The sequence below is a fragment of the Aquarana catesbeiana genome, linkage group LG01 (assembly GCF_042186555.1).
Source record: "Aquarana catesbeiana isolate 2022-GZ linkage group LG01, ASM4218655v1, whole genome shotgun sequence".
In the NCBI taxonomy this organism is placed as follows: domain Eukaryota; kingdom Metazoa; phylum Chordata; class Amphibia; order Anura; family Ranidae; genus Aquarana; species Aquarana catesbeiana.
Window position 1 is genome coordinate 58,683,613 of NC_133324.1, and position 26,421 is coordinate 58,710,033.

The 26,421-nt window shown below is 45.8% G+C and overlaps 1 protein-coding gene and 5 non-coding genes across 6 annotated transcripts; all 6 read left to right on the forward strand.

The window, feature by feature from the left end:
* The first annotated feature begins 5,058 nt into the window (after positions 1–5,058).
* Positions 5,059–17,338, forward strand: RPL17 (ribosomal protein L17). Its single transcript, XM_073618959.1, has 7 exons — positions 5,059–5,124; positions 6,618–6,670; positions 8,025–8,065; positions 11,517–11,651; positions 12,290–12,388; positions 13,263–13,454; positions 17,256–17,338. The coding sequence occupies exons 2-7, from the start codon at positions 6,631–6,633 to the stop codon at positions 17,301–17,303; spliced, it is 555 nt and encodes a 184-aa protein (XP_073475060.1). The 5' UTR covers positions 5,059–5,124; positions 6,618–6,630; the 3' UTR covers positions 17,304–17,338.
* Positions 6,460–6,528, forward strand: LOC141125020 (small nucleolar RNA SNORD58). The gene has a single exon (XR_012241324.1). It is a non-coding gene; the product is annotated as a small nucleolar RNA SNORD58 (small nucleolar RNA).
* On the forward strand, positions 8,123–8,189 carry LOC141125022 (small nucleolar RNA SNORD58). The gene has a single exon (XR_012241325.1). It is a non-coding gene; the product is annotated as a small nucleolar RNA SNORD58 (small nucleolar RNA).
* On the forward strand, positions 11,717–11,782 carry LOC141125017 (small nucleolar RNA SNORD58). Its single transcript, XR_012241322.1, has one exon. It is a non-coding gene; the product is annotated as a small nucleolar RNA SNORD58 (small nucleolar RNA).
* Positions 13,120–13,185, forward strand: LOC141125023 (small nucleolar RNA SNORD58). Its single transcript, XR_012241326.1, has one exon. It is a non-coding gene; the product is annotated as a small nucleolar RNA SNORD58 (small nucleolar RNA).
* Positions 14,436–14,501, forward strand: LOC141125019 (small nucleolar RNA SNORD58). The gene has a single exon (XR_012241323.1). It is a non-coding gene; the product is annotated as a small nucleolar RNA SNORD58 (small nucleolar RNA).
* Positions 17,339–26,421: the final 9,083 nt, after the last annotated feature.

Below are 26,421 nucleotides of genomic sequence, written 5' to 3' on the forward strand. Positions count from 1 at the left end.
AAAGAACAGCAGGGGAGATAGCTGCACTAACGTTGAATCATTAGTACAGCGGCTCAGACCGGAGCTGTCAAAAAATAGTGGTGTTTACCAGGCTTAGGTCTTCCTTCTTGTCTTTTGGAAGTTCCTCATGGTAAACATTATTCTGTTGGGCTGGCGTGGAGTCCATAACACCTTGTCAGTGCAAGGGACTTTGGAAAGAATCATGCTCCCTGAAGCATGGGTCATTGCCCAGATTCAGTTGGACAAAGCCACAACGGCACATACATCAACAATCAGGAAGGAACCAAATGTCTTGCTGGAGCAGGAGAGGTAGGTCAAATCTTGTTGTTACGACAACACCCCTGCTAACCCGAGGCATGGAGTCTAAGCATCAGCCGGTTTTCACCAGAACTTCTGATGCTGGAGATGGGTTTCACTGACAATCTGTTTTGGGAAAAAAAGGGCAGCAGATGAGAGGTAAGCAGGGCTGGTGCAAGGATTTTTGACACCCCAGGCGAAGCCTCAATTTACCCCCCATTGGCTCCACCCCTGACTCCAACCACTTTTCCCTGCCCATGTATACCCCACTTTTTTAATGAAGTGCCCATCAATTGCAGCCTCATTAGCACCCATCAAATGCAGCCTCACCAGCGCCCATCAAATGCAGCCTACGAGTTCCCATCATCAAATGTTTGCTTTGCTTCCATTCATTCGGGAGTCGGGGCACAGACACAGTCCTCCGGCGCCACTGCGCCTCTGACACTATGTGCGAATGGGGCAGCGGCTGCCTGCTGATGCCGAGACATAGTTGCTTGCTGCAGAGAGAAGAGAGTAGGTACACCAGTGGCCGGCGCCCTAGGCTGCAGTGCGTCCTAGGCGGCTGCCTAGTTTGCCTAGTGGTAGCACCGGCCCTGGAGGTAAGGTTCAATCAGAGTTAAGAAAGCAGTCAGGTCAGCAATGAAAAAGACAGTAAGCATTATTGCTCTGTTATAAAAAGCAGAGTAGCCAACAAGAAGACACAGCACCAGCATGCCCAACAACGAGGGAACCATGGAGGACGAGACGACCACCCCATCACACTTCAACCTGCCCCTGCTCACATTTGACACCCAGTGCGAGGCTACACCTACTGCATACACCTGAGGACCACCTCTAAAGAGACCATGGCAATAGTTAGCTAGTTAGAACTTGTCCAGGCTTGCACAGCAATAGTCCACGTGAACTGCACATGTTTGCTTCCTGATTGGCTCCTGCATGAGGTTCCAACACCAGATTGGTGGATGTCCTGTCAGGATTCGTATATAGCAATAGGACCCAGGAACAACGCTCAGATGCTCCACGGGCATTTATACCAGACACTATGGCCAGTCACCAGCTTCCGTGGAAACAGATCCCTACAGTCTGCGATATCGGAGCTCGGTATCAACTAGTCTACTGATTAGCGCTTTGCCATGAATTCAGAGTTATCTGTCCCACCTGCAAGAGGTGTCTGGCTACCCTGATTCCTCGGGCTCGCTGCCACATGTGCAACACACCTCTATTCCGGTGTTTCTTTGAGGAAGAACCCTTTGGTGAGCTTGGCCTTGATGACCTTCCTAAGTCTACCACCGCTGCCAGAGACGCCACCTCAGCTGAACCTTCGGTAAAGTGAAGCACTGACCAGCTAACAGGGATGGTCTCCCCCGCTGCTTCTGGGATTGAGCTGCCGCCCTGCCCTGCTTCTTCAGAGTCTACGACCCCTCAGAATGAAGATTAGGGTTTCCATGAGCTCCTGTTGGATGAACTGCCACCCCCACCAATCCCTAGGCCACCAACAGTGGATTGTCCAGACAGCACCAGCTCGATCCTCCTGAATTCTCTTCTTCTGGACACCTCCACTGTTCGACTACTCCCCGGCTAATGAGGCCCTGATGGTTATGCAAACTGTGCATTCCCGAGACCGGCCTAGGGGTATCTCTTATATTTGACCTAGAGGAGGACCTGCTACCACCCCTAGAGCCATGCATGCCCTGTCCTCATATCCCTCTTCTCCTGACCCAGTAATGGTGCAGAGAACTGGGCATAAATATGGCAAATTGACGCATACCTACCTCAGGCTCAGATAACCTGATTAGCTCAGCTACAACTCTACATGAAACATTATATTTTGCGGACGTATGGACAAGTGTTCCCCTACGTCCCTGAACAACTTATTCTGCAGCTTGAGAAGGAAAGATCCAAACTGTACAGTAGAGCTTTTTAGGAAAAGCTAATTGTTCCTGAATACTGGAGAAGCTTCAGGCAACAGAATGCTTTCAGAAAACTGCTGCTCTCCCGATCCAGTCTTTGTTGTTAACATGAGTGAAAGCCTCAGCCTGCATCGCTCTACAAGCCACGCCCTCTGATGCGTTTCACCCCACCCATTGGGCCTTAGTCATAGAGGTCAAGAGTGCCCAGAAGAACCCACCACGAGGTAGGCCTCTCATGTGACCCTTGCTTGGTGCCCAACGAAGAGGGAAACATAGAGGATGCGACGACCACCCCATCACTCTACAACCTGCCCCTGCTCACAGACGTCCTGAAGATAAAAGACTTTCTGTGTCCTTCAATGGTTGAGAAAGAAAATAGGATTTTTGTACTCAACGTAAAATCCTTTTCTTGGCATCCATTAAGGGAAAATGGTCCCATCCTTCTGGCCTCATGATCATTGTCTCAGTACTGCTTTGCTGTGCACGCGCACAATGTATGTTGGCGCCAGACGGTCTATTTAAGGATGCTTCTGCCTGTGCTCTAATGCTGACTGGTCTTCAGCTGTTCCCTGTGTCCTGTGTACCTCCAGTGTGTTCCCTTTATTGCTGACCCAGCTTACCCCCGACCTGATCTCGGATCCTGCTTCTAGACATTTGCAATTCGTTTCGTTCTGAATTAGTTTTTCCACTAAATTTGACAAATTCGTTTTTTGGAAACATTCAAATTAACGAAATTAGCAAAATTTTGAAAATGTGAAAATTCGAATAAATGAAAATCTGAAATTTGAAAATCCGAAATTCGAAAATTTTGAAAATTCGAAAATCCGAAATTTGAAAATCCGAAAGAACAAAAATCTGCAATTCGAAAATTCGAAAATCTGAGAATTCAAAAAATAAGAACGAAAATCCTAAAATTTAAAAACCTGAAAATTCGAAAATCCAAAATAACTAATTAACTAATAATAACTATTACTAAGTATTAAATTATAGGTATTGGAATTTTGTTTCAATTGTTAGTAAATGTAACGAATACGAATTTATCCAAAGTTACAAATTATCCAAAATAACGAATGCCACATCTAAACGAATGGAACGTAACATAAAAATAATAAAAAAAAAAATAATTTAAAAACATATTGTTATTATTTATTATTAATTCCTTATGTTCCAAAACTGAATGAAACGAAAATGAAAACGAACACATTTTTTGGCAGTGCACATGTCTATCTGCTTCTGTCGTTAGTTGCTGACCCGGCTCGTTCCTGACTTTGGCTCTGCTCCTGATTTGGTACCTCATTTCCCTCCTGCTGATGACCCTGGCCAGGGGCGTTGCTAGCTCTACAAAAGATCTGGGGCTAGAGCCCATAGCAGCGTAGTAAAGAAAGTCATACGCTTGGGCAGGCATACACATGTATATAATATATGTGTGTGTGTTTATATCCCCAGAGAGCCCCCCCTTACATCAGGGTCCCCAGAGAGCCTCCCCCTTAAATCAGGGTCCCCAGAGAGCCTCCCCCTAAATCAGAGTCCCCAGAGAGCCCCCCACTTACATCAGGGTCCCCAGAGAGCCTCCCCCTAAATCAGAGTTCCCAGAGAGCCACCCACTTACATCAGGGTCCCCAGAGAGCCTCCCCTCCCCTTGGGGACCCCTGCAGAGACTCGGGGCTATGGGCCCCAGATTCGGGGCTATAGCCCCAAAAGCCCCCCCCTAGCGACGCCACTGACCCTGGCTAATCCTATGACTACACTTCTGTCTCTGATCCTGGCTTACCACCCCGTTTGTCTGCTGTTGCAATTCTGCGCCTTGCTGGGTGTTCCTGCTGGCTGCTGCAAGTCGGCTGAGAGCTCTGACCAGCCATATGTCCCGGCACTGCAGCGCAAGTGCAGTCCCTCCTTAACCGCTTACCGACCGCCCGCCGAGTGGCACTCCTGCGCCCATCGCCGTAGCTGTACGATGGGCACTTTAAGGAGTATAGGGCGCGCACCGCGGCGTGATGTAGAAGCCCGTGCGTGTGCCTGACAGCCGCTGGCTACCCGCGATTGCTCCTGAGAAGGAGAGAATGGAGATCTGTCAATGTAAGATCTCCGTTCTGTCAGGGGTAAGGAGAGCGATCTGTTGTTCCTACTACTTAGGAACAACAATCAGTCTCCTCACCCCAGGCAGTCCCCCCCCCCCCCCCAGTTAGAATCACTCCCTAGGACACACATTTAACCCCTTGATCGCCCCCTAGTGTTTAACCCCTTCCCTGCCAGTGACATTTATACAGTAATCAATGGTTATTTATAGCTCAGATCGCTGTATAAATGTCAATGGTCCCAAAATAGTGTGAAAAGTGTCCGATCTGTCTGCCGCAATGTCGCAGTCCCAATAAAAATCGCAGATGGCCGCCATTACTAGTAGGAAAAGAACCAATAATAAAAACTCCATAAATATATCCCCTATTTTGTGGATTTCTTATTTCTTAGTGGATTGCACTTTCACAGCTGATTTGCCGCAAGTGTTATTTTACCACATTTTTGTGACCCTTATTTAACTCTTATTGACCCCAGAATCTGGACCAGCTGTGCATGGGCAACCAATCAGCTACTTTCCTCAGCTTGTTCAGTTAAACTTTGAAATAAAACATAGCAGCTGACTGGTTTCCATGCACATCTGCTTCCGTTTTGATAAATTTCCCTCTGTGCACAGTGCGCTGGTTGGCAGGTGTTTCGTCAGAATTAGGCGACCCGTCAGAAAATTGTCACGGAAGTCACGTTCTGTCGCCGCCGCCATCTTGCTACACCCCGCACTCGCAATGGTTGGCAGGCAATGGTTGGCAAGATGGCCGCCGTTTTCAAAATCTCGTCTCTCGCGAGAGTTGGTTCCGTGATACCGTTCCCAGAGTGCTGTGCGAGCCCTCTTCCTGCGCGGCCTGAGGTGAGTGAGACATGGCGGCGACGGTCTTCTCCCCATCTCGGCGACCAATCCGTGCGATATCTCCGCCATCGCTGGCCCCTGTGTGCCGGGACTGTGCGGAGGGATGAGGGCGCGGGGTGAGGATGAGAAAAAGGAAGATATGGGTGCGGGGAGAAGCCTGAGGAGGGTCTGGGGATGAGGCCTGTGGTCCGGAGATCCAGGAGGGCTCAGTGTCATGGAGTGCGGTGTCTCCTGTGCACAGGCCTGTCACCATAGTGAGAACCTCACGGGGGGGCATGGTTTTCTCTGCTCTGTGTATATGTAAGGGTGTCACTCAGCACTAGGGGCCCCCGGTGTGTCTCCAATGGGGGGGGTTGGCAGGGGCCCCCGGTGTGTCTCCAATGAGGGGGTTGGCAGGGGCCCCCGGTGTGTCTCCAATGAGGGGGTTGGCAGGGGCCCCCGGTGTGTCTCCAGGGGGGGGGGGTGTTGGCAGGGGCCCCCGGTGTGTCTCCAAGGGGGGGGTTGGCAGGGGCCCCCGGTGTGTCTCCAAGGGGGGGGGGTTGGCAGGGGCCCCCGGTGTCTCCAGGGGGGGGTGTTGGCAGGGGACCCCGGTGTGTCTCCAAGCGGGAGGTGTTGGCGGGGGCCCCCGGTGTGTGTCCAAGGGGGGGGGGGGGGTTGGCAGGGGGGCCCCGGTGTGTCCAAGGGGGGGTGGTTGGCAGGGGCCCCCCCGGTGTGTGTCCAAGGGGGGGGGGGGTTGGCAGGGGGGGCCCCGGTGTGTCCAAGGGGGGGGGGGGGTTGGCGGGGGCCCCCGGTGTGTCTCCAAGGGGGGGGGGTTGGCGGGGGCCCCCGGTGTGTGTCCAATTGGGGGTGGTTGGCAGGGGCCCCCGGTGTGTCTGCTTGCAGGACTTTTTTTTTTTTTTTCTCCCCGTCCTGCTATAGCACCACCCCAGTGTGAAAGTACTCGGGCTTTCACACTGGGGTGGATTAAGAGGCGCTATTTTTAGCGCTAAAACGCCTGAAAAGGGCCCCAGTGTGAAGGGGGTCTGTGGAAGTTCAGCCTAAAATCTGTAAATCTGCAGGCAGCCACGACCTAATAATAATCTATATAGCCCTGTAAAGAAGAAATCGCTATACATACCTTTTCTGAAGCCGTTCCTGTCTCCAGCGGTGGAAGCTCTGCAGAGGAGACGGGCGACAACGGCTTGGAAGTGACGTCACCCGTAGAGTTACTATGGGGCTCCCGTTGTCGGCCGCCTCTCCTGCAAGGCAAACGCACCATAAAAACCACTGCAGAAACCAATCAAAAACAATCTGCATAGGTGGGAAGCAGGCCTTAGCCATACTTTGTGTTGAAAGCTGCGATGATGACCTTCTTAGGACACCTTTGGAATTAATTATGAAAAAAAAAAATTGTATCTGAGCAGCTGTGATAATCCATATAATATTTCTGATAGTATAACCACGTTTACTTGAACTCTGTACACCCCCCCCCCCTTTTTTTTTTTTTTTCCCAGGTAATATCTCAAAATGGTCCGCTACTCGCTTGACCCCGAAAACCCGACAAAATGTAAGTAATTCATGATGTTCCATCTTTCCATTTATTGTGTTGTCTTTGTTGAATGTAATTGCATCTTAAAGCGGACCCCCCCCCCCCTTCCCCTGCAATCTTCTGGGGACACACAGGTCCCAGAAGACTACGGGACAATTCTCAAGGTACAGCATGACTCGCCCATGTGCCGTCTGAAACGGCCCGTAATGCCACAAAGCTTCACTTCCTTTTTCCCTTCAGATCCTGGCGCCTGCACCCGAAGCCGATTGAGGAATCGGCTCAGGTGAGGACATCGCTGTATCCCTGGACAGGTAACTGTCCTCTATATTAAAAGTAAGCAGCTATGGTATTTGTAGCTGCTGACTTTAAATTTTTTCTGAAGTTGCCTGGGGCTGTTCTTTAAAGCGGACTTCCACCCAAAAGTGGAACTTTAAGCACTCCTCGCCCCCTTACATGCCACATTTGGCATGTTGTTTGTTGGAGGAGGAGCCTTTTTTTTTTATACAAGTACTTCCTGTCCCACTTCCTCCTCCTGTCTTCTGGCCACCTAGGTCACTCCTCCTCTCCCTCTAGGCGGCCCCTCCCTCTCTGCAATCTTTTGGGACACGTCGCAGGTCCTAGAAGATTGCCTGCCCACTAGGAGAGCGCAGCACGACTCGTGTATGCCCAATGCGTGCCCAGCCGTCAAGTCGCAAGCTGTCACACCCTGGGTGCCCACAGTGGTAATACCGGCAAGGGGGAGAGGAGCAAGGCCCCGGGCGGCTGCATCGCTGGACCGTGGGACAGATGAGTGTCAAGTCAGCAGCTACGCTTTTTATAGCTGCTGACTTTTTAATAAACTGAAAAACAAGTGGAACTCCGCTTTAAAGAGGAGCTGCAGTCTATAAAAAAATCAGAAGCTAATACTGTAGCTGTTGGCTTTTAATATAACGGACACCTATTTGTCCAAGGATCATGCGATGTCGGCACCCAGAGGCAATTCGTCAATCTGCTTCGGGCGGGTGCAGGCGCCGGCATTGTAAGTAATGGAAACCAGCAGTGAAGACTTCAGGCTTCACCTCCGGTTTCCTACTGCACATGTGCGAGTCACGCTGCAGTTTCCAAATGACCCCGACCTGTGTGTGTCCCAGGAGGAGGAGGGGTCAGAGACCATCGATCTTACCTGGAAGTTGGAGCAGGTATCTGTCTAAACCAGGTACTCGCACCCCCAACCCCCCCCCCCCAAAGTGCCAAATGTGTCAGTGGGGGGTGCGAACAATCAAAGCTTCCTCTTTTGGGTGGAACTCCCATTTAAGTATTCTGAATCTTTTTATAAATATTTGGATGACAATGAATTGCTATATGACTAATACTTTTCTATAATGTTCTCTAGCATGCAAGGCTCGGGGTTCCAACTTGCGAGTGCACTTCAAGGTAAGATATTTTTGTTTTTTTATTTATTTTTAGTAGGTGGTTGGTAATCTTTCTTTGCTGCTGTGATGTTTTCTTAGGACACCTTTGATATATTTGTGAAAAATAATCAAGAGTTCTGAGCAGCAAATATCATGTATTTTCCAGACCTTTGAATTGTAAGAATATGGGACCCATAGTCATTTTTACATCATAATGTATTTTATTGTTTATAGCTGTGTACATACGCACTGTATGCTGAAGCAGGGTTTTTAAAACTGTCTACACCAGGGATATGCAATTAGCGGACCTCAGCTGTTGCAAAACTACAAGTCCCATCATGCCTCTGGGTGTCATGCTTGTGGCTGACAGTCTTGCTATGCCTCATGGGACTTGTAGTTCTGCAACAGCTGGAGGTCCGCTTATTGCATATCCCTGGTCTACACTAACAAAGTTTACATCAAGGGGTTTCTTTTACTTATATATTTGAAAAAATTTAAAGCTTATATGGGGTTGATTTACTAAAACTGGAGAGTGTAAAATCTGGTGCAGCTGTGCATGTTAGTCCAATCTGCTTCTATTTTCAGATTGTTTAATTTCAGCTTTGACAATAAAACCTGGAAGCTGATTGGTTTCTGTGTAGCGCGTCTCCAGTTTTAGTAAATAAGCCTATCATTTTTTTTTTTTTTTTTTTTTTCCTTTAAAGGGTAAGTTTACCTTTTTGGAGTATGTTACACATTACATCCATATTTGGGGTATGACATGCCCCTGCACCTGTCCTCGCCCCCCATGTTCCCCTCTAGTTGTCATATTTTAAGAACAGCGCAGCTCTCTGACTGCACAGCTGCACCATTCATTCACAGGAATCTGAATGAATGGCACCCGTAAACAAATGTGAAAAGCGTCAGCCATTCATCTGTGAATCCATATGCTGTTTGTACTGCTCTCTATTCAATAAAGATATCGCTTGGAGTGCGGCTATTCCCAGATCTTTTTTTCGTTTTGCTTGTATCTTGCATACAGAGCCAGCACACCCACCCAGTGCAGGGAGGTGAATTCCCTGGATTGCTACCTGGAGCAGTATATTGCCTCCTAATTATTTGGCAGATGGCTTGTTGTTCTCAATGAGCTGCGAGGGGCGCTGATGAGTGCACTCAGTTTATTCACAAGCCCTGTAGCTTTCAAACTGATAGCCTGTACAGAGGTACAAGCTAAAAGTTTGTAGGGCTTGTCTGAAGGAGCCTGATGTTGCACCCCTGATCCACTGATAACGGGTTCAATGCTTTGCAGGCCCCTGTGGGAAAAAATAATGCACCTTATTTTTGCCCAAAAAAAAGTGCTGGGTGTGAACAAGCGGTGCTTCCTCTTTTGGGTGGAGCTCCGCTTTAAAGTAGAATTCCAGCTTACACCTAACACTTATCCTTACTAACCTGTAAAAGTAACATGTGTATACTTGTTTCTTGGTCGCTCCAGTCACATTTCCCCTGTATCGGCTTGCTGTAGGGGAGAGGAAAGAGTGGTTTGATGGCTGGTAATACCAAGAGCGGTGATGTCACCCTTAGGATTCAATGGTGCATCTGTTGATGGCACTCCCTCCTATTCCCTGCACTGGCTGACACAGGTGACTGGACCAGAGCGGCCTGAAAATAGGTAAGTATACACCTTTCTTGCACAGGGTAGTTAAAGTGTTTGTTACCATATACTTGTATGAGAAAGTCCTTCTCTTTGAATTTCTTCATTTAAATTAAATCCCTAATGTTCCTGCCAGTGCCTCTGCTTTCCAATTAAAATTGAACACATGAAGCAGAACACAGCATGGTCAGTTCTCTAGCTGTGCTGGGAATTCAGCTTGCTCTCCAATGATCAGACTTGCCCTGACATGCCCTCCGCTGCACAGCCATGCACTGGGAAGCTCGGTGTACTGCTGCTTCTCCTCCCCCAAAGCTCTTGTGCAGCTGAGGATAAAGGCAATGTGATCACTTATAATAAATTATAAATGTATTTTTTTATCTATAAAAATGTTTTGCCTTTAATTTCTTTTACCCTGGGTAGTTCTTTCAAGGTCATCATTTACAATCACTTTAAGCATAGGTGTTGGTGGGGGGGAGGGCATTTTAAGGCGAGTTGGAATTCTGTTTTGAATTTGAGCTTAACTTAAACATCTGACGCAAGTTTTTAACCTTTTTAGTGGATTTTCCAATGTTTTAAACCTTGCAATTCCTTCGTTTTAATCAGGAGAATGTTTGGTCCAGATTAAAGTGGATCTTCACTGCATCTGAGCACCACAAACCCAAAAGACTATTTAATTCATTTTTATTATTCAAGGCAAACTTCCCCCATCCATTCACGTCTCCATGCTTTTATTTTGTTGAGAAATCACTTTTGAAAAACAACCCCCTAGCATTCTGCCTATGGCCATCTTGAGTAAAGGCAAATGATTCATGTAGCATTTACTTCCTGGAATCATCTGCCCTTAGTTCAGGCATGCATGCAGGAGAGTGTGCTTAGTTGGGAAAGCCCGTCCTCTCCTGAAGACTCCTGAGTTACTTAAACTGTTACTAAAGTCTGACTTTAAAAAAAATTGAAACAAACATGTTATACTCACCTGCTCTGTGCAGTGGTATTGCACAGAGCGGGCCCCGATCCTCCTCGTCTCTGGTCCCCGGCTATTATCTTGGCTCCTTCTCTACAATGCATTAAGGTTAAAAAAAAAAAAAAAAAAAAAAAAAACGTTTTTAGGTTTAGTATCACTTTAAAAATTAACCCAGTTGGTGACCCTGCTGAAGACTTGGGATGTCTGACATAATTTGCCCAGGCAAGAAACCAGGAAGTAACTGGAAAAATGTAAAACAAGTAAATATGATATACTTTCCTATTTACTAATGTTAGCAGCTTGATGATTCAAAATAATGATTGGAAGAGTGAAGTGTAAGGTTCTTGTTTTAGGTGCTTCCTATTATGGTCTGACAGCTGTATTTCAACTGCGCCTCCTGTGTTGTCACTCTGAAAATTGACAGACCAGTACATATAACATGCAGTAAAAGCCTTTCTTTATTGAGGCATAGGAGCCCATTGTGACTGTGATGAACAGATGTACCTTTTTTGTTTTTTTATAAAGAGGTCTCTATGCAGCCACAAAACATTGGCGCTTTCCTTCTCAACCTTTACTGTAAGTTATCAGTGTGCTGGTTTCTTAAGATTTTCCTAGATACCAGGGCACCTGCGGAAACTAAAAGTTGTGGTGCCAACACATGTTGTGCATGCATGGTCAGCAATACCGTCCAAAGCAGTTATGTGCCGTTGACACGTGTAGACTAGAATTGGCTAGAGGAGATTGGTAGAACTGAGATGGGGAAAAGATGAAATCATAACTGCATTAAAAAGAAAAAGTAAATTATTTTACTACCCAGTAAACAAATTGTCTTCCTGTTACGTTATAAAAGTAGATTTTAACCCTAACTGCTTTCCTTTCAAGAACACTCGTGAGACAGCTCAAGCTATCAAGGGCATGCACATTCGTAAGGCCACCAAGTATTTGAAAGATGTCACCTTAAAGAAGCAATGCGTTCCTTTCCGCCGCTACAACGGAGGTGTTGGCAGGTGTGCCCAGGTTGGTTTACAGGAAATTTTACCTTTTTTGATATTTGAACTTGTGGGGCTCTGTTCTCTTAGGAGTTGCAATGATGACTATCTTAGGACACCTTTGGAATAACCATGAAACCAATTTACCGTCTGAGCAACTCTTCACTATTAAAAGTCAGCAGCTACAAAACCTGTATCTGCTGACTTTTTATAAAAGAACACTTACCTGTCCAGGGATACCGCTCTGTCTTCACCTGGGCTAGTTCCTCATTAGACTTTGGGTTCCCAGTGTTGGCATCAAAACTGATGGCAGCCACTTACGGCTGCTCATACGTGAGCCGCACTGCACTTTGTGAATGGCCCCGCAGTCTTCTGGGACTTGTGATATAAAGACTGCAGGGAGGGAGGAGGAGAGAACTTCCTGCCTAGGTGATCTGAGTGGTGGGAGCGGGTGCCCACACCCACCAAACTAAACTGCAGAGGTGTTCTAAACAGTCCCCTAGGACCCAACATGTACACTTTCTTCTGTCTTAAAAATTTAGTTAAATTGGAGTGCAACAGTAAATGTGACATGTGAGGTCATCTTTAAAGTTGATTGATGTATATCAATTACACATACACCCTACCTAATGACAAAAAATTGACTAATCAATGCTTACCCTACAGGCCAAACAGTGGGACTGGACACAGGGACGTTGGCCTAAGAAGAGTGCAGAATTCCTCCTGCACATGCTGAAGAATGCTGAGAGCAATGCAGAACTCAAGGTGTGTGTGCTACTTTAATCCGTCTCCATATAGTTTAGTGGACAGAAATTGCCTGAAGTCCAGAAAATAACTTGTATGGGCGCTTTAAATGCCAGAGCTTAAAACTTAAATCAAAGCTTTATTTTATGATATATGTAAACTGTAAGGCTGTCTGGTGTTGCTTGTACCCTATTGAAGTTTTTTGCATTCGCTTTTGAATCAATGGGACAGGTGAAGAGAAACTCCTCAGTAGGAAAACAAAATGCTGAAAGCACATGTCAGTTGCAAACTTCCTTTTTATTGTTACGGTCTTCTTCCTTTTTTTTTTTTTTTTTTTTTTTTTTTTTTTTTTTTTATTTATAGCATTTTTTAGATCTCTCCAGTAGAAGTGTTAAGCAAGAAATAAAGATTCTAACAATTCCCTACAACATCCTAAATTGAGAGACAAAAAAAACACAACTTGCTAATGGCGTGTTTTCCATGCATAATTGCAATTCAGCTCGCCGCCTATTAAACATTGAATCTTTCTTGGCTTCCTGCCCCATTTATTGTAAACACATTGGTGATGACTAAACACCTATGCCCTTACTGCGAGGAATGCACAAACTACCGTGGGGATAAAACTTATTTCCCCACATGAGGTACCCAATGCAGCATTTAAACTATTTATTTTCGATGTCTAAAACTTAGTTGCATTCTCTCTTTCTAAACAAATGCTGTAATTATTACTGTTCCATAATATGCATTGCTGGTGGCGATGATGACTCTTAGGACACCTTTGGAGTCAAAACATGAAACAAACTTTATATCTGAGCTACCAGCCCTTTTTATGCACAATGGCTTTTTTTTCTGTTCTTAAAAACGGTTATTTATTTTTATTTTATTTTTTTCCCAGGGTTTGGATGTTGATTCCCTGGTCATTGAGCACATTCAGGTAAACAAGGCTCCCAAGATGCGCAGACGAACCTACCGTGCTCACGGGCGAATCAACCCTTACATGAGCTCCCCTTGCCACATTGAGATGATCTTAACTGAAAAGGAGCAAATTGTCCCCAAACCAGAGGAGGAAATTGCCCAGAAGAAAAAGGTACGTACACTTCATAGGCAGCATATGTGTGTCTCCTCTAATTGCAATGATGTCAACTCTTTTGGGAATACTTACATTTTGTTTTTGTTGGAGTCTTTCACCAGTTTCTATTTGGGTAGCTAAATCGCCACCTGCTTGTATCTCTCTAGCAACTGGTACAATAGTTGTCAAGTTCCTGTTAAGTTTTGGATGGTGAAACTACTAGCTATCCCCACTCAACCTTAACCACTTCCCAATCGTAGGACATTCATTGACGTCTTTGGGTTGAAGTGGTTATACCAGGATGATGACTGCAGCTACAGGCATCATCCCAGTATCCTTTTTATTTTTTTAGCCAGTGATTTATTTTTATTTTAGTAAAAAGCCATCATAGTGGTTTATTAGCCATTGGATTGCTTTTACAAGCAGCAAGAGAGGACCACCCCCACCCCCCTGTCTGCCCACCGCTGCCTCTGTATGCTCCCCCATGTGATAGGAGAGCCCGGGATCCACGCCAGCGCTTCCTCTGGATTACCACAGACGGCTGTGGACCAGATGGTCCCCAGCCATCTTTAGGCTCCTGGGAGGCTGGAAGCGGATTCATGATGTCCCTTCCGGTTTTGGCAGATGTAGACAATGCCCCTTCTTTTTTTTTTTTTTTCTTTTTCTTGGGAAGCGGAGATCAATGTGTGTGGTGTGTTTCCACCCCCCTCATGCTTCCCGGGGTAGAGGAGATATTTGGGGTCTTATAGGCCCCAGATCTCTCCATAAAGGGGCCTGTCATGCCTTATTTCTATCACAAGGGATGTTTGCACCTCTTTTAATAGGCATAAACATAATCAAAAAATTTAAAGGGACCGTGTAAACTAATTTGAAAAAAAAAGGCATGCACATTGAAAGATGTCACTTTAAGCAATGCGTTTCTTTTCTCCGCTATGACTGTGGTTTACTTTTTTTTCACCTTTTAATGTTTGAACTTGTGGGGCTCTGTTCTCTTAGGAGTTGCAATGATGACTATCTTAGGACACCTTTGGAATAACCATGAAACCAACTTACCGTCTGAGCAACTCTTCAAAATATTGTTTGGAACAATTTTTTTTTTTTTTTTTTTGTGTGTTTTTGATTTGTTCTAATACTTTTAAGTATTTAATGTGATTTGTACTATGCAATTTGACTATTTGCTCTGTATATACAGATTTCCCCAATCTTCAATTAGAACAGCAGCCCAAGAGGAGAAGCAAGTAGGCTTGCTATCCTGAAATATTCCTTGAAATACCATTTACAACGAGCGAGGAATTGTCCTCCTCTTCCAGGACAGCAAGTGTATTTCCAGGTTGCTGTTCTGGAAGATTCCTGTAAATACGAGTGGTAGGACTAATGGGAAATTCTGCCATATAGTATGAGCTCTATGACTGCCTAACTGAATTTCTGGATGTTGGTACCATTACAGATACTTACAACAGGCAGGAACAATCCTTCCTTAAAAAGCCTGGGATCTGCTCCGCTGCTTCTGCCGGGTTACCACAGAGCCGGCTGTGGACCAGATGGTCCCCAGCCATCTCTATGCACCTGGGAGGCTGGAAGTGGCATCATGACATCACTTCCAGTTTTGGCAGGTGGATTAATGTTTGTGTGTCCTTCAAATTTTACAGGGTAGAGGAGAGATTTTGGGTCTTATAGACCCCAGATCTCTCCATAAAGAGGACCTGTCATGCTTTTTCTATTACAGGGGATGTTTGCATTTCTTGTGATTGAAAATTAAAGGGACAGTGTAAAAAAATAAAATTTTAAAGCGCCCCATCCCCTCGAGCTCACACATAAGTGACCGTGCCTGCAAATGTCAATGTTCGTACCACATGTGAGGTATCGTTGCAAACGTTATAGTGAGAGTAATAATTCTAGCACTCTTCTCTGTAACGCTAAACTGGTAACCTGTAAATATTCCTGTGTGAACCAAGGCTTGTCATAGTGACTTCAGCTTGTTCACACAGGAAACTGCATGTGATTCTTTGCATTCATATTGTAGGGTCTCAAACTGCATCACAAAGGTATCGGTACTCCGTACTTGGCAGTAAAAAACAAAACGGTATTGGTCTAACCCTATTCTAGAATGAAATGTGGTGCATTGTGGACTTGACCCTTAAAGTAGAACGATAGGCAAAGCTTTTTCATTTTGGATGGGGCAAGGGAGGGTTAAAACCCCTGAGAGATGGATAGATCTATCTATCTTTTTATTTATTTTTTCCCTCCCCTTTGTGTCCCATTGTAGAGATTTACCTTCATTTCCTGTCCCATAGCCAATTCGGCAGCAAGGAAATCCCTGCAAATTGGGGGGGAATTCCTTGGGGACCCCCATGTCCCCATTGGAAGATTTCCCCTCTTTTCTGGGGACAGACCAAAATTTGGTATTCCCTTTTTAAGGTGGTTGTAAACTGTTACACTACTTGTACCTACAGGTAAGCCTATATTAAGGCTTATCTGTAGGTAGCGTAAATATCTCCTAAACTTGCACAGCTTAGGACAGGGGTCCTCAAACTATGGCCCTCCAGTTGTTCAGGAACTACAATTCCCATCATGCCTAGTCATGTCTGTGAATGTTAGAGTTTTGCAATGCCTCATGGGACTTGTAGTTCCGCAACAGCTGTAGGGCCGTAGTTTGAAGATCCCTGGCTTAGGAGATATTCACGATATGCGCTCCTGTCGACGTCATCGGCGCATGCATACTGAAGAAACTGGCTGCTGGTGCCGTTTCTTCAGTATCCGTACTGTGACTGGCGGCACGTGCGAGGGAATAATGTCATCGTGTCTCCAGTCAAACACAGCGCCAGAGCCCACGAACCCCGAAGTAACTCTGGTGAAAGATGTCGGCCATGGGAGCGGAGTGCAGGTTGCACTGCAGGGCATCGTTCTAAGGTATGTATTTCATAATGAGCTAGTATGTGATGCATACTAGCTCATTATGCCTTTGTCTTGCAGGGGTGGGTTTTTTTTTTTTCCATGAGGTTTACAACCTCTTTAACTTTCACTAATAATGGTAAACAAGAGAATAGGATGAATCTCCCTAATGAAGAAACAGACAGCAAAAAACTGACAACTAAAAAAAAAAACAAAACAAAACTGAGTTAAGGGGATTAGAACTGTGTTCTAATCCCTCTCCACTCCTATCCAAAATGTGGGGGGGGGGGGAGAAGGCACCCGTGGACATCTATGGAGAGAGATGGGGCTTGGGTAAGTATTAGGGGGTGCTGAGGGGGGCTGCTGTACACTGGTTTATTATCTTAATGCATAGGATACATTTAAGATAAAAAAAACCTTCTGACTTTGCCTTCACTTTAAGGAAGAATTGCAGAAATGCAGTCACTTTTTTAAATAAAATGTGCAGGCTTAAAAATGTGGGTTAAGTCCAACAAAGTGTTTGCCACCTCATGGACTTGCATTTTTACTGTGTGCCGGAAGTACAGCTATACTTCATTGTTTTGATCCTGGACCACAGAGTCTCAGATCCTGAAGTTAAAAAGCTGTGATTGGGCAGGGAAAGCAGTATTATTCCTGTCAGAGGTCTGGGAGTATATCAATAGCTGTACTCCCTGCGGTCAGCTAAATTTGTAAATAGGATATCCACTAGGTGACATACATCTTGTTGGACTTAACCTATAATAAGCTGGCACACTTGAAAAGGTGAGTTTCGCTTTAAAGTCGGAGCTTGATTTTCATGCAGTATTCAGGCAGATTACATAATTGCCACTTTGTGATGCATTAATGCTGTTATAACAAACATCGGTGTAGTTTGAGGGATAACCTTTTGCTTTTTTTTCTTTACAGATCTCTCAGAAGAAATTGAAAAAGCAAAAACTCTTGGCTCGGGACTAAAAGCAATGTACAGAAATAAATTACATCCTTCTAAATCCTGTTTGTCTTGTCAGTCTTTAAAACTGTAAATTGAAAACTGGGGCTCTTGTCTGCTCATGTTCTTGTAATGTTTCCCATAGAAATGAGATGACTAGTCCTGGCAATAATGTCATCTCTGGAAAACTCTGGGCATCTGCTGCTGAGGAAGAAGTTGGAAATGCTCAATCGCCACCACCGCTGAGATCTATTTGAAAATGAGGGGATATAATTACTACTGTTTCATATAGCAAAGCAAATGCAGGGAAAGATTGCTCATCCTCTGATTTAACATGGGCTTCTACTCCGCTAACCAGTGCGCCACTTCTTTCTAAAGTTAAAGGGGAAAATGGCCTTCTTTTTTTTTTTTTTTTTTAACCACTTGTCGACCAGCAACTCTGTACGCCGCTGGACTTCCAAGTTGTTATACTGGGATGATGCTTGCAGCCCCGGTACCGTTTATTAGAGCCAGCGGTTGGCTCTTGTAAAAGCTATTCTAATTAGCCACTGGTTTGCTTTAACAAGCATCGGGAGGGGGTGCCACTTCCATGGCTCTCCTGTCAAACCAGCCGGCACGCTGAGCAAAGCCTTGATCAGATATGGTAACCTAGAAGTGATGACACGACCTCACTTCCAGTTTGCCTGAATGTCAACGGCACCATTTAAAAAAATCAAAAACATTCCAAAACTTTTTTTTTTTTTTTTTTGTGTGTGGGTTTTTTTTTTTTTTTTTTTAAAGAGCAGAAGAGGGATTTGAGGGACTTAGACCCCAGATTTCTCCATAGAGAGTATATGTCGAATGTCTAATGCTGTCAGAAGTCCCTGTAGCAGAACAGTTTTAGGGGTTTTACTCCAACTTCCTGTTGTTCAAAAACAAAGTGGGCATTTGTGCTCCATCTTGGCTTAGTGTCTTCATTCAGGTCCAGGAATTTTTGAATGGAATCCACCAAATTTGGTGTTGCCTCCCTTCTGTTTTTTTGTAATGTTAGTCTTGCCTGCTATTCACAATCTTTCCAGCGCATCAGCATGCAAGAAGTCAAGTCAGAATTCCTGATTTGCATAATGGATTGGAAAATCTTAAGAAAAGTTTGGCTTTTTTTTTTTTTTTTTTATCGTTTAGATGGCTGCAGCATCAATCCCAACTGCATCTGTCCCCCACCTCCTCAAAGACTGAGAATTGAGTTATCAAACACCACTGATTGCTCAGATCTCGGGTCTTAAAGTGATTTTAAAGTCTCTTGTTTGTTGTTTTTTATAGGAAAAAAAAGCCATACTTGCCTGCTCTGTTGCAGTGGATTTGCACAGAGCAGCCCAGATCCTCCTCATTGTGGGTCCCTCTTCTATGATCCTGGTCCCTGCCTCCTGTTCAGTGCCCCCACAGCAAGCAGCTTCCTATGGGGGCACAGCTCCTTATGTCCATTTAGACTCGGAGCCCCGGCCCCTCTCCCCTGATTGGCTAGTTGACTGCAGCGGCTGCTGTGTCTCAACCAGTCAGGAGGGAGAATCTTGGACGGCTGAGACACTCGTGGACAGAGGGACCTCAGGTAAGTATTAGGGGGCTGAGGGTTGCTGCTGCACACAAGGCTTTTTTTTATTAATACTTAGAATGCATTAAGATAAAAACCTTCTGCTTTTAAAACCACTTTAAGCCTGCAGTCGCCAGCTCTCTCCTCCAACGGTCACTGGAGTGCTGGGCTGTGGAGGGGCAGCAGCGGCTTGCTGAGTGGCTGAGCCAGCTGCTAGTCCAGGCATCTGGGTGGATCCTGACTTTAAAGTCTGGATCTTGCCTGAGCCTGGACTGTCTGTGACAACAGCCAACAGTGCCCTTTAGTCTGCTGTCCCAGGAGTGCGGAACCAACTGCATTCCAGAAGAAGCATAGCCATAATAGCTTTAAAGTCTTTTGGAAGTGTGCAATTTTTTTTTTTTTCCCCCTCCTTTCTGCTACCTGCACTGCTACCAATTTAAAAATAAGTACTGCCTAAAACATACTGGCCCTTACTTGACCCAAATGCTTTACCTGACACTGACCTAGATCAAACCTTGATCTAGGTATTTTTTTTTTTCTCTAGAGATGCACTGAAATTTCAGCAGGCCAAAAATGGTGTTTTCTGCATCTTACAGATGAAGAAAGTGCTGATAATGGCGCCAAAAACATGTTTTTTTTTGTGGTGCTTATGGTTTTTTTTTTTTTTTTCCCAAGTCAAACATTTTAAATAGGTGCGGTATTGATGGGTTTTCAATGCATTTCATCAGGGAGGTGGGTTTTTTTTTTTTTTTTTTTTTTTTTTTTTCCTGACCAAAAATGCAGCATGCAAGATTTTTTTTTTTTTTTTTTTTAACACCGCAATGGAAGTGCGACAGACCAGTGTGGAGACATAGAAAATAAAGGGATGCATTTTTCTTGCGCTAAAGGTGTTGATTAATGGCCCATAATACATTTTTTTTTTTTTTTTTTTTTTTTTTTTTTATTTATATAAAAAAATGTTTTTAAACTTTTTTTTTTTTGTTTTTTAAGCCTCCTGCATTTTTGGTTTTGGCACCAAAACTTCCCTTTGTTGCATCTCTAAATTTTTTTTCTTTGTTATGGACCTGGTGCACACACACAAGACAGATGTGCATATATGTGGCCTCCACGGCAGAAAGCCCAGTCCAGTGAGGCTGTGTATATTTGTGTGAAGGGGTTAAGATGACTGACGGGTAAAGCGAATAACCCATCGATTACATGGTATAAGGCAGCAAGTAAGCAATTTGACCCTGAAGTTGATGTGCTGACAGCAGGAAAAAAAAAATGGGCATTGCAGTTTGTTGTGTATGGAGCTGCATAACCACAGCCTGGTCAGGGTGCCCATACTGCCAAAAGTGCCTATAATGAGCATCAGAACTGCACCACGGAGTAATGGAAGAAGGTGGCCTGGTCTGAAGATTCACATCATGTAGATGGATGGGTGCAAGTGTGCTGCTTACCTGGGAAAGAGAGAGCACCAGGATGCAGTATAGGAGGAAGGCAAGGCGGTGGAGGCAGTGTGATGGTTTGAGCAATGTTCTAATGGGAAACCTTGGGTCCTGCCATTCATATGAATGGTACATACCACCTACCTAAACCAAGTAAAGCTCTTCATGAAAACACTATTCCTTGATGGCAGTGGCCACCTTCAGCATGATAATGCGACATGCCACACTGCAAAAATAGTTCATGAATGGTGTGAGGAACACAAGTTTGAGGTGTTGACTTGGCCTCTCAATCCAATTTGAGCATTGTGCTGGAAAAAGTCTGATCCCCGGCAGCCCCCACCTTGCAATTTACAGGTCGTAAAGGATTTGCTACGGACTGCTTGGTGCCAGATGCTACAGCAGACGTTCAGAGGTCTAGTGGCAGCCATGCTGCGACAGGTCAGGGCTGTTTTGGCAGCAAAAGGGGGACTTACTCAATATTTGGTGGGTCGTCCTATAATTTTGGCTGATTGGTGTACACGGGCTCAATGTAATTATCCTTTTATTTGGTGATTGCTGAAAAACAATTCTGTGCTACCATCCAGTGATGGCATACTGCTCAAGGGGCTTCCTCTCTGCAGATGGACCACAGGGAGTTGCTTGTTGGCCCCACCACCATTCCCAAGATGCCTTCAATACAAGGTCTTCCCAACTGGGCGAGGTAGAGAGGCGGGGCAGATGATGGTAAGATCTACCCTTATCCAATCAAAGAACGCATTCACTGAAAAATGTAAGGCGTTCTCTGATCGTGGTGCGCAGTGAGCGCCCCCCCCCCCCGTGAACAGTGGGGAGGTGACTCGAGTAGGACCCAAAATTGCAGCGCTCAAAAAGACATAGAGTCCAAGTAATAATAAACAGTTCATCAGTGTGTGTTTCAAAGTCCTAACTGTTGAAACCTCTTCACATGTGCGTAACAGAAGAAGTGGCCACTCGCCAGAAATAAATGCTGTCTCAATCAAGAGAACAGCAAAATCGCTTCGGCTCCATTCACACCTGAGCATATCGATTTACTGGTGTTTTTTTTGCAGCTTTTTACAAGCTTTTTTTAACCACTTGCTTACTGGGCACTTAAACCCCCCTTCCTGCCCAGACCAATTTTCAGATGCACGGTCATACAACACTGTACCCAAATAAATTTTTTTATCATTTTTTTTTGGTTGCATTTAATCACAGCTAGGGTTTTTATTCTTTGCTAAACAAACAAAAAAATGAAAAATTTTGGAAAAAAAAAAAAAAAAAAATCATGTTTTTCATAGTTATACAATTTTACAACCAGGTAATTTTTCTCCATTGATATACGCTAATGGGGCGGCACTGATTGCTGTTACTGATAGATACCACAGATAGGTGGCACTGATGGGCACTGGTAGTTGACACTGATGGGCAGCACTGTTGAGGCACTGATGGGGTGGCACTGTGGGCACTGGTAGGCGGCACAGATGAGCTTGCGGCAGCTCTCCTTGATCGGGACCGATGTCCCTCTGACAGGCGCCGGTGATGCAAGAAGAAAAAATAGCCGATTACCGACTCTGTTTACATCACATGATCAGCTGTCATTGGCTGACAGCTGATCACGTGGTAAGGGGTCGGGATCGACTTCGATCTGTGATCAGCCGAGTCTCATAGACTCGCTGATCACAGAGCGCGCAGGCCGCTTGAGCACGGGAGGACGTCTATTGACGCCCTCCCAGCAAAGTAGGTCTGCACTGTAGCGCGGATCTGTAGAAGTGTTTTTGAAGCGTACTACAAGTGTAAAAGATTCAGGTACGGGGAAAGGAAATTAGGGGTGGAGGGCTGCTATTTTGAGCAGAAAACACTCAAGCCAAGTGTTTCTATTGACGTCAATGGGGTCAAAAACGCTGGTCATCTGCCCCCCCCCCCCAAAAAAAAGCCCACACTTTTTTGAGCGACGGGTATTTTGCGTCGGGCGTTTAGATGTGAACAGGGGCCATGGAAATGAATTAAATTTGGCTTGTTGAGCGTTTTAGAGCTACAAGTTTCAGGCAGCAAATTGCTCAGGTGTGAACGGGGCCTTGGGCGATTTGAATTGTTGCGATTCCAAATGGCGGGACAAGTGTGCGATGCCATTACTCAATCGTACCAAATCGCAACGTGAAGCAGCAGCTTCTTTTGGGCGACAGCGTAGCGTGTGGCGATTTTTTTTTTTTTTTTTTCCGCATTTGGAGCATGATTTAACGGCCGCCAATCGTGGCAAAATCGCACTGCAATTGGGGTGCCATTAAAGCGAGGTTCCAATTGTTTTGTAAGTGTAGCTACTGACTTTTAATAAACGGACACTCGCCTGTCCCATGGTCTAGTGATGCAGCTGCCCGAATCGTCGCTCCTCTCTGCGGCGCCGTCATTACTACTGTGGGCACCCGGCCGTTACAGTTTGCGGCTTCACAGCTGGGTGCGCACTGCGCTCTCCTAGTGACCAGGCAATCTTCAGAAGATTGCAGAGGGGGAGGGACCGCCTAGGAGGAGAGGAGTTGTCTAGGTGGCAGAAGAAGGAAGTGGAATAGGAAGTACCTGTCAAAACCAGGTACCCCCCCCCCCCCCCAAAAAAAAAAAATGACATGCCAAATGTGGCATGTAAGGGGGCAAGGAGTTCTAAAAGCGGAAGTTCCACTTTTGGGTGGATCTCCACTTTAAGAAGTAATGGCATCGCAATTGCGCCCTGTGTTTTTCTGCGATCCGGATCGATCAGGTGTGAACGGAGTCTTGGTCTAGCTATTCCCTCAGTGCCATGGTTATCGGGTATCAGTACTAAGGTAATACTAAAGTCTCTTTCATACAAAAAAAAAATAACAAATGTTATACTTGCCTGCCCTGTGCAGTGGTTTTGCACAGGGCAGCATGGATCCTCCTCTTATTGGGTCCTTTGCTGGCGCTCCTGACCCCTCCCTCCCTGCTAAGTGCCCCCACAGCAAGCAGCTTGCAATAGGCCCCCCCCCCCCCCCGAGCCATGACGCAGCTCCATGTGTCTGTTTAGACACTGAGCTGCGACTGGGCCCGGCCCCCTCTCTCTCCTCATTGGCTCCTGTTGCTGTCAAAGTCAGTAAGCCAATCAGGAGGGAGAGTCCCGGACAGCTGAGTCTCTCATACAACATCACTGGACAGAGATGGGGCTCAGGTAAGTATTAGGGGTGGCTGCTGCACACAGAAGGTTGTTTTTTTTTTTTTTTTTTTTTTTTTTTTTTCCATCCTAATGCATAGAATGCATTAACCACTTGCACTTAAACCCCCTTCCTGCCCAGACCAATTTTCAGCGCTGTTGCTCTTTGACTGACAATTGCGCGGTCATACAACACTGTACACAAATCATTTTTTTTTTTTTTCACACAAACAGAGCTTTCTTTTGGTGGTATTTAACCACTTCCCATCCTAGCCATCGTCAAATGACGTCCGCAGGAGGGATCTCCCACCCTGGGCGGGCGTCATATGACGTCCTCGGCTTCCCAGCCGTCGGGTGCGCGCGCCTTGTCACTCGGGAACCAATGCGCGTGCCCGGCGGCCGTGATGTCCGCCGGGCCCCCGCGATTGCCCAGTAACAGAGCAGAACCGTGGCACATCTGTGTGTGTAAACACAGATCCACGTCCTGTCAGGTGAGAGGAGATCGATGGTGTGCTCCCAGTAAGGAGGAGCACCGATTGGTCTCCTCCCCTTGTGAGTCCCCTCCCCCCCCCCTACAGTTAGAATCGCTTCCTAGGACACACATTTAACCCCTTGGTCGCCACCCTAGTGTCAACTCCTTCCCTGCCAGTGACCTTTATACAGTAATCAGTGCATTTTTATAGCACTGATCTCTGTATAAATGTGAATGATCCCAAAATAGTGTCAAAAGTGTCCGATATGTCTGCCACAAAGTCAGTCACGATAAAAATCGCAGATCGCCTCCATTACTAGTAAAAAAAAAAAAAAATTAATAAAAATGCCATTAATCTATCCCCTATTTAGTAGACGCCATAACTTTTGCGCAAACCAATCAATATACGCTTATTGCATTTTTGTTTTTTTTTTGTTTTTTTACCAAAAATATGTAGAGTACATATCAGCCTAAACTGAGGGGAAAAAATAGTTTTCTAAAAAAAAAAAATTGGGATATTTATTAGCAGGGCTTTTTTTTCCTCAGAGAATTGGTGCAGGAACTCAACCATGCCCCACGCACACGCACACCCCTCCCAAATGGCATCAAATAGTAGCTCTTCCCTCTGCATACAACCCCTCCCACCACTGCCCTCATCTTCTCTCCCCTCCTTAAAATCTCCACCATCTGTCATACATCTTACCTTTGTTGCAATATTAAGCTGAAACACCCATCTGGCTGTAGTACCTCCCAGCATGATATACTATACTACAGTCACTTGCAAGGGAGATTATGCAGTAGGAGCATCAACAACTGGTCACCAGGGAAAAAATGGAGACCACAGAGGGTGCAGCCTACTATGCAACCTCTCCTGCCCTTGACTGCACTAAACCCTGGGCACCTGTTCTGTATCTCCCTTGTCCCTGTCCGGCACTTAGTGGGATCTGCACAGGAGATCTGACCTGTGGGATCTCAAAAAAAAAAAAAAAAGACTGAAAATTTTGAAAAACTAAAGTTTCATGGTTTGTTATACTATTTTGCAAGTGGGTAATTTTTCCTCCTTCATTGATGTGTGCTAATGAGGCTGCACTCATGGGGGTGGCACTGGTGGGCACTGCCTGGCAGCAGTGGGTGTCTGTGTGCGGGACCGATATTCCTCTGGCAGAAGCCGGTAATCGATCAGCGTGAGGGGGGGGGGAAAAAAAAAAAAGCAGATTATGGGCTTCTGTTTACATCAGGTGATCAGCTGTCCTTGGCTGACAGCTGATCACGTGGTAAGGGGTCGCGATTGGGCCCTTACTCCGATCAGCCTAGTCTTGTGCACTCGCTGATCACAGGGGGCATGCAGGCAGCTCATGGTCGGTAGGACGTACATGGACGCCCTTCTGGCAATTTGGGCCTGCACTGTAGTCGTCTTTTGGCTATAGCGCGGGTGTGAGGAGGTTAAGATAAAACCCTTCTGCCTTTACAATTACTTTTGTTCAGACTTCTGCAATATCATAGCATGTGAAGCATCATGAATGCAAATAAAACTTCTAGTGTACTGTTGTAATTTAAAAAAAAGAACATAAAAAAAAAATAAACACCCTTGCAGGCAGTGAAGAACAATATGCACTTGTGATCTACAATTCCTCCCCATGCACTGCACACTCACCAGAAATCATGTGCTGCCAGAGTAACCGTAGCTTAAGGCCTCTTTCACACGGACGATCCGTATGTCCGTTTTTCATCCTTCCGTTTTCGGATGAAAAACGGACATACATTCATCCCTATGAAGCGTCGGATGTCAGCGGTGACATGTCCGCTGACATCCGACCCGCTCCGATCCGAAAAGTGTAACGGAGGAAAAACCTACTTTTCCATCCGTGATCGGATCGGGTCACGACGGACACTACGGTCCGTCATCATCCGATCCCCCCATAGGGGAGAGCGGCGCTCTGACAGGTCCGCCGCTGCACAGCGTGTAGCGATGGACCAGTCATCTTCCTGCTCAGCGGGGATCGGCGGAGCGATCCCCTCTGAGCAAGCGGGTGTTCACGGGGCGGATCATGACTGATCTGCCCCGTGTGAAAGAGTCCTTACACACTTTATGCAATGAGTATTAAGCCTCGTATACACGATCGGATTTTCCGCAAAGCATCAGACTTTTGTTCACAGGGCGTGTGCCAGGAACTTGTCTGGCATACAAACGGTACAAAATTGTCGGCCAACAAACACGAATGGAGTGACGTACTACAAGGAATTTTAGCTCTTGAGCGCCACCCTTTGGGCACCTTCTTCTAATGTCGTGTTTGGTGAGGTCTGATTCTGAGCATGCGTGTTTGCGCTTTGGACTTTTGTATGACGCACTTGTGTACACGCTCTGAAAATCCGACAACAGACTGTTGTCCGTGGAACATTTATAATCCTGCCATCCAACATTTGTCAGAGGAAAGTTGGACAACATTTGTCTGATGGAGCGTACAAACGGTCGGATTTTCAGCCAACAGCCTGTCATCACACAATTCCCTGTGGAAGGCTCCAT

Bases quoted from the DNA above. Each gene is read 5' to 3' on its own strand.
- RPL17 (XM_073618959.1), top strand. From the start codon at position 6,631: ATGGTCCGCTACTCGCTTGACCCCGAAAACCCGACAAAAT. The intron at 11,652-12,289 runs GTTGGTTTACAG...CTTACCCTACAG, and splicing joins GTGTTGGCAGGTGTGCCCAG to GCCAAACAGTGGGACTGGAC. The intron at 13,455-17,255 runs GTACGTACACTT...TTTTCTTTACAG, and splicing joins AAATTGCCCAGAAGAAAAAG to ATCTCTCAGAAGAAATTGAA.